General features: G+C 37.4%; 1 protein-coding gene across 1 annotated transcript; it reads left to right on the top strand.

Annotated features, from left to right (window-relative positions):
- Positions 1–5,262: 5,262 nt before the first annotated feature.
- LOC114274062 (protein RALF-like 24) lies at positions 5,263–5,661 on the top strand. The gene has a single exon (XM_028215932.2). The coding sequence runs from the start codon at positions 5,263–5,265 to the stop codon at positions 5,659–5,661; it is 399 nt and encodes a 132-aa protein (XP_028071733.2).
- The last annotated feature ends 1,558 nt before the right edge of the window (positions 5,662–7,219 follow it).

The raw sequence follows: 7,219 nt of genomic DNA, 5'->3' as shown, positions 1-7,219 counted from the left end.
GGCCCGACCCGGCCTGTTGACAATGTGAATATTCACATTGACATGTTAACATTCACATTGATAAGAGTATAAAATTGGCCCGCAGCTCATAGAGCGGCCCAAAGCTCGACTGCAGCCCGAGGCGGGCTTGGCCCGACCCGTGACAATGTGAATATTCACATTGATATGTTAACATTAACATTGATAGGAGTGTAAAATTAGCCCGCTGCCCGAAGCTTGCTCGTGGTCCGGGGTAGGCCCGGCCCGTCCAAAGCCCGAATACCCTTGTGTCAGGGCTAGGGCCTGGGCCTAATTTTTTAGCCCGTGGGCCGGGCCGGATTTTTTCGAACACCCACGAGGCTCGATATGGGCCGGTCCAGGCCTCTACGCATTGATGATATGAACATTCACATTGACGATGTGAACATTCACATTATGGGTATTTTGGTAATTATGTCTTCCATAGGACTTATTGAAACATAAGAAAATAATGTGGACTAAATAGAATATAAGTAGATGAAAATGATTTTTTGTTCTTCTTACCTCAAATAGGACTTAATGGAATAGTCAAAAAGAACGTAGGCTGCCCGAAACCCGTCCGCGGCTCAGGAAAGGCTCGTTTGGACCTGGGCTCGAGCCTAGTCTTAGACCCTAGGCTAGGGCCTGGGCCATTACTTTGAAGCCCGACCGGGCCCATCGGCCCGATTAGGGCCCATTCAAGGCTCAGTCCGAGGCCCGGCCCGCGCTGAGGCCTAGTGTCTTTTTTTGTGGAAAATAATAAAATTTTGATAGAAAAAATTAAAAAGAATTAAAAAAAAATGGCCAGGCCCGCCCAAGCCCGGCCCAAGCCCATTGGCTCGACCCGAGGCTCGACCCACCGGCTTGGGCTCGGACCCAAACGAGCCTGCCCCGAGCCGTGAGCAGGCTTCGGGCAGCCCACGGGCCGTGGGCCAATTCTACATTCCTATTAATGTGTATGTTAACATGTGAATGTGAATATTCACATTGTCAACAGGCCAGGCCGGGCCTACCCCGGGCCGCGGGCAAGTTTCGGGCAGCGGGCAAATTTTACACTCCTATCAATGTTAATGTTAACATATCAATGTGAATATTTACAATGTCACGAGTCGGGTTGCGGTCGGGCTTCGGGCCGCCTACGGGCTGCGGTCCAATTTTACACTATTATCAATGTGAATGTTAACATGTTAATGTGAATATTCACATGAATATTCACATTATTAACAGGCTGGGCCGGGCCCGCCTCGGGCCGTGGGCAGGTTTCTAGCAGCCACGGGGTGCGGGCTAATTTTACACTCCTATCAATGTGAATGTTAACATGTCAATGTGAATATTCACATTGTCAACGGGCCAAGCCGGGCTGGGCCCGCCCCGGGTCGCGGGCCAATTTTATACTCTTATCAATGTGAATGTTAACATGTCAATATGAATATTCACATTGTAATGCCCTCAGAATTAACCCATTATATATATATCATTGACATGTGTTATTTAAAGAAAACACTTTAATAATTCATTATAATATCCATCAGAGTCTTACTAAACAAAGCATTACATGTAACATCAAAGTAAATGCCCTACCGGCTTACATCTTTCCAAGCCAACACTTGGACACAAAAGTATGAGTTCTAACTCAAATATAAATAAAGCCCTAGGCTTGAGTGTTTACATATACTAACAATGAAAAACAAATAACTAAAAATAGTCTTCAAAATCCAAGTCCTTCCAAGCTAAGTCCTTGGAGGTAGCTTATCCCCTGAACCTGAAAATGATGTTCCCATAAAGGGTGAGCCACAGCCCAGTAGAAATATACTAAACCAAATATAAGCAATGAATAAAGCAATAGCATTCAATAGATGGTTAACCAAGATAATCAATTACTTCATTTTACAGTCTCATAACACTATTGTCTAAGACACGTTTTACTTTCCAACTTTATCAATATGGCTCAGAACCTGGCCAAACTTACAACAGTGAATTATATATATCATATTCACATTCTTCCAATGTCAACAAACAAATGAGACTCAAGCTCAAATCAAAACACTTCATACTTCCAGATTGATACACATTTTAGTGCTGTATCAATAAAAACACTTCTATATAAATAAGCACACATAAAAGTGATGCTAATGGAGTCCATCCCCTATCTCCTCCCAAACAAAATTCGGTTTAGAGGTCCATCCCCTATCTTCCCTTAAACCGTTGAGTACATCCCCTATCTCCTCCCACACAAAACAATGTATGTAAACACATAACATATAACATACGGTCAATACACATAATGTCTGTATTATTTCAGCAGTCAAAATGAATGACTCAACCAATGTGATTAGTTTCAGTTATCCCTAATCCACATGCAGTGTCTACAACAAGCACGGCTATCCTCCACCGATAGCCCAAAACAGTTATTTCTAAACTGAAAATAACTATGTCAACAATTCAATAGACAAATGATTCAAATTATCCAACTACGCCATTAAATCAATGAATTCCCCAATTTCATGAATTAATTATACAAATTAATTTAATAATACAACTAGGATTTTTCCCAAAATTTACCAAAGTATCCCCAACATATCAAAATACCAAAACTTAGAACAAAACCTATAAAATGGAGTAGGAAATCCCTACCTCGAAGAAAACAACCCAAATGGTGAAGACAGAGATGAGTGCCCAAATACCAAAGTGCTCCAAATCGCCAAATGCTCAGATTAAATGAAAGCCCTCGACTCCCTCTATCTTTTTAATAAAGCAACTAGGGTAGAAACACTCTTTAAATAGATCAAACCTAAAAAAGAAGGTGAGTAGGGAGAGAGAGAAGTCGGACATAGGGTTTGGAATAAAAAAAAAGGATGAAAAAGACTGATCAAAACCCGCTGCTGCGTATATAAACTGGACAGGCTCGCTCGAGCGAAGACTTGGTCGCTCGAGCGAAGACTTGGTCGCTCGAGCGACCAGACACAGAGAAGCTACGCTCGAGCCAAGGAAGCCTTGCTCGAGCCAATAACCCAAAAGCTCGCTCGAGCGAAAAAAAACTCGATCGAGCGAAGAACTCAAACCCTCAGGTCTGTAACCAGACACATGCTCGAGCGAAGGAACTATCGCTCGAGCGAAGAACGAACTAACTCGCTCGAGCGAAGAAAATCTCGCTCGAGCCAAAAACCTCTGCCCTCAGGTCTACTACAAAACGCAATCCTCGCTCGATCGAGGAAACCCTGGCTCGAGCGACGGACCAAAACAAAGAGCTCGCTCGAGCGAATAACTGCTCGCTCGAGCGAAGAGTCAAAATTCTGGGCAGCAACCCATTGCTCCCAAGCTCAACCAACCTGCTACAAACCTGCCCATTGCATCCCCCAACTCAGAAATAGGAAATTAAAGGACGGTAACAATCATATTACAATGACAGGAGCTACGGAACCTAAGTCCGGATACAATAATCATATGGGAAAAGACCGGGGTCGCTATACACATTGTTAATGGGTCGAACTGGGCCCGCCCCGGGCCGCCGGCGGGTTTTGCGTTGCCATGGGACGCGGGTCAATTTTACATTCCTATTAATGTTGATGTTAATATGTCAATGTGAATATTCACATTGTTAACGGGCTGGGCCCGCCCCGGCTCACGGGCGGGTTTCGGGCCGCCTACGGGCCAATTTTACAATCCTACCAATGTGAATTTTAAAATATGAATGTTCACATCATAAAATTGCTAACCGTTCAAAAAATATTTACAAGGGTATCAAAATTAAATATAAGGGCATAAGTGTCCAAGAAAATTGTGTAAATCAAGAAAAATGACTTTATGGAATAAAACTATACATACATAGGATTAAATGGGTTAAAAAATTTCTTCATGGACTTCTTGGGTTAAAACACTTCTAAATGAGATTTATCAATAAAAATCCCCCACCTGATATTTGTTTAAAATATGATTTGTCATATCTGGTTTCGAAAATTATATTTCGCTCCTTAAAATTTTTAATTTTATAATAAATGATAATTTTTATTAATAAATTATTAAACTAATTAATAATTTTTATTATTATGAAAAAACTATTTTAATTAATAATTTATATAAGTTTATTTGTAATTTATCTAATATTTTTTCACTGTACCTTTGAAATAGGATTTTTCCTAAAAATTCGGAGATATTGGAGTCCATGTGGGAGTGGAGAAATTTTTTTGGTTTGTTTGGTTGTATATTTTGGGAGAGTTATTTTTTTGAGAGTTTGGGATGATTTGATATTTTGGGAGAATTTGAGTAGATGTGTATGAGAAAAAAAGTGATTGAGAATGAGAGAGAAGAGAGAAAAAGTGATTGATTGATATGTAAGAGAGAAAAAGTGATTTTGAAATTTTTTTGAGAAAAATTCAAACCAAACAATTTTATAGAAATTTTTTTCTAAAATTCATCTCCCAAATGCAAACCAAACATACCCTATTTATTGTTCTAGGAGCAAATTTAAGTGGTGCTTCAGCAAATTTAAGAGATTTTTTTTTGATTTGTTATTTTAGTTATAAAAAGATAAAATAAATTAAAGTTAATAAAATAAATTATTATATTTAAATTATAATTATTTTATTTTTTTTCTCACAAAAATTAAAAAATTAAAAAATCATTCAAAATAAGATTTTTTAATCTCAAATTAAAATAATCAAAAAAAATTAAAAAGTTAAAAAATCAACTCACGTCCTAAACAAAACCTAAATAGGATTAGTTGAAACAATAAATCTCAAACAACTGAATATTTGTTTAAGGATTCGTTTCAGATATAAGTTAGTTTTTTAATTTTTAATTTTTTTACTATTTTCACTTAGGATAAAAAAGTTTCGTTTGAAATAAGTTTTTTTAATTTTTATGAAAAAAATAATTATAATTATAATTATAATTTAATATTTTATTTTATTAAAATTTTAATTTATCTTATTTTTTTAATTAAAATAACCAAAAAGTCAGATTTTCTGACATGTGCGTGTCCCAATATTCTTGGGACAATGAATAATTTCTCGACGAGGGTGGGTCATTCTCATCATTCAACCTGCAAAACACCCCGTGAGTGGCCAGCTTGTTTAGATTGTGACACTTCACTCCATTAATGCCACCTTCTTCAAATCCCCACCAAAAAAAAACACTCATTTCATTTCCATTATTCAACGATCTCAACTCAAGCACACACGAATCTTCAACTTTTCACACTTGCATAAAACACACAACGACAGACTAATAACAAACACAAGTGAGAGAAAAGCTCTAACCACCAAAATGCCCAAAACCCATCTGAAACCCATCAACACCCTTCTCACATTACTGCTTTTTGTCCACACTTTCTTCATTATTTGCAATGGGGTTTCAGTTCTGGGCGTCAATTCACTGAAAAACAGTGAATTTGATGTAATGGGGAGAAGGGTTTGTGCCGGAAAGATTGGCGACTGTGCGGTGGAGGAGGCAGAGGAGGAGTTCCAGATGGATTCAGAGAGCAATAGGAGGGTTTTGCTGATTCAGAAGAGGTATATAAGCTATGAGACTCTGAAGAGGGACTCAGTTCCATGTACAAAACCTGGTGCATCATATTACAACTGCAAAGGAGAGGCAAACCCATATCACAGAGGTTGTGAGGTCATCACCGGCTGCGCTAGAAGCATTAGTGACATCAAATCTTGATCAGAAAGTGGCACCAAGAAGTGATAATGGTAAGTTGTGTCTGTATATACAAGACTACTGTGTCCTTTTGATACATTTAGGAATCTATGTATACCTTGATTTTGGGGATCAATGAAGGGTTTTCAGTCAAGCACATGAAATATTTGATATGATGCCTAATTGGGTTTTGAGAATGATTTTTGAGACTCTGCACCAGTTTCTGAATCTTATATACAGTATAACATATGGTTTGCCTTTACTTGAATGTATTGAGGATAAACCTTTGAATTACCACTTTACAGTTGTTTGATTTTGTTATTGAAACCGCCACACATCTTTCAAAAGTAGCCTCTCAGAATTGACAAATTAGTCTGCAAAACGTTAGAACTCAGATTGTTTTGGGCAAAACTATTCTTGTCCTGGAAGGGGGAAAAATGGTTAATATTGGAAAGAAGATTTGTATTGACTTAGAAAGTAAGGAATTAGTGGTGCAATTCTTTTTAGAAAACCCAAATAAATGAATAAATAAATACTGTGCCGCCTTTCCAGCTGTGAAAACACTCAGTTGCCTCACAAACAATAATGATTTCTTCAAAATGTACACTCCAGGTTCTCAAAACATATCTCTTGGATTGAGCTCTCACCTCCTTTGTCAAATGAACAACTGCATCTTTGTCTTTTTGTTTGGAATGAAAACCAGTACCACTGTTCCCATGGGGTTCCTTTCCTTTTTGTTTTCAAATAAATAAATATGCAAATTAAACACCCCATTAACATACAATGACTGTTTAGCACTGATTCTAGCAGTCACCAAAGAGTTGAGTAGTGTGTTTTGTGTTTTATGAGATGTAATAATTTGATTTTCTGGTTCGAACTATATATGCTTCTAAATTAGATCTTATTTTCTTTGTGGTATTCTAAGAAACAAGGACACTTCTAAAAAGGTGGTGTGTTCGTGTTGGACACCGATACTCATTGGGGAAACTTTTTGATATTCTTTAGACACTTACGGACCTGTGTGAGGCATACATCCAAGTACATCTATTATTTAAAAATAAAAATAAAAATAAAATTAGACTCGAGACTCATTTGGGATACTTGGGAGACACATGTAAAATCCATTGCTTATATGAAACACCTTACAAATTTGAACAAATTTACTTAGGATCTAATGATAAAAGAAAATTTATATATACCTATATTAATTTATTATCCTCCTTTAAATTTCAAAATTTTGTGTTGTGTTGTGTTGTGTTGTGTTGTGTTGTGTATAACTATGAATGAAATATTCATATATAATATAATAAATATATAGTCTTTATTTTAATCTCCCATTTGATGTGTCTTGCAATTTTTGAAAATTACTATTTCTCGGTGTGTCCATATCATGTTTGTGTTTGTCCTTCTTAGGCGGTGTTTAATAATACATTAAGTTTATTTGATCATAAGGCTTGCATCTTTTTTATTTATTTATTTTATAACTCGATATCCGGCCCACTAGATAGACTGATCCGGGGATCAATCCCGTCATCCACTAGTGGAGGGCCTAATTAAAGTAGGGGCAAAGCCCTATATGGAC

The sequence above is a fragment of the Camellia sinensis genome, chromosome 7 (assembly GCF_055761805.1).
Source record: "Camellia sinensis isolate YWXY chromosome 7, ASM5576180v1, whole genome shotgun sequence".
NCBI lineage: Eukaryota > Viridiplantae > Streptophyta > Magnoliopsida > Ericales > Theaceae > Camellia > Camellia sinensis.
Note: the sequence above shows the minus strand (reverse complement) of the source record. Positions and strands in the feature narration are given on the sequence as shown.

Coding starts and splice junctions, on each gene's coding strand:
- LOC114274062 (XM_028215932.2), top strand. CDS start 5,263: ATGCCCAAAACCCATCTGAAACCCATCAACACCCTTCTCACATTACTG.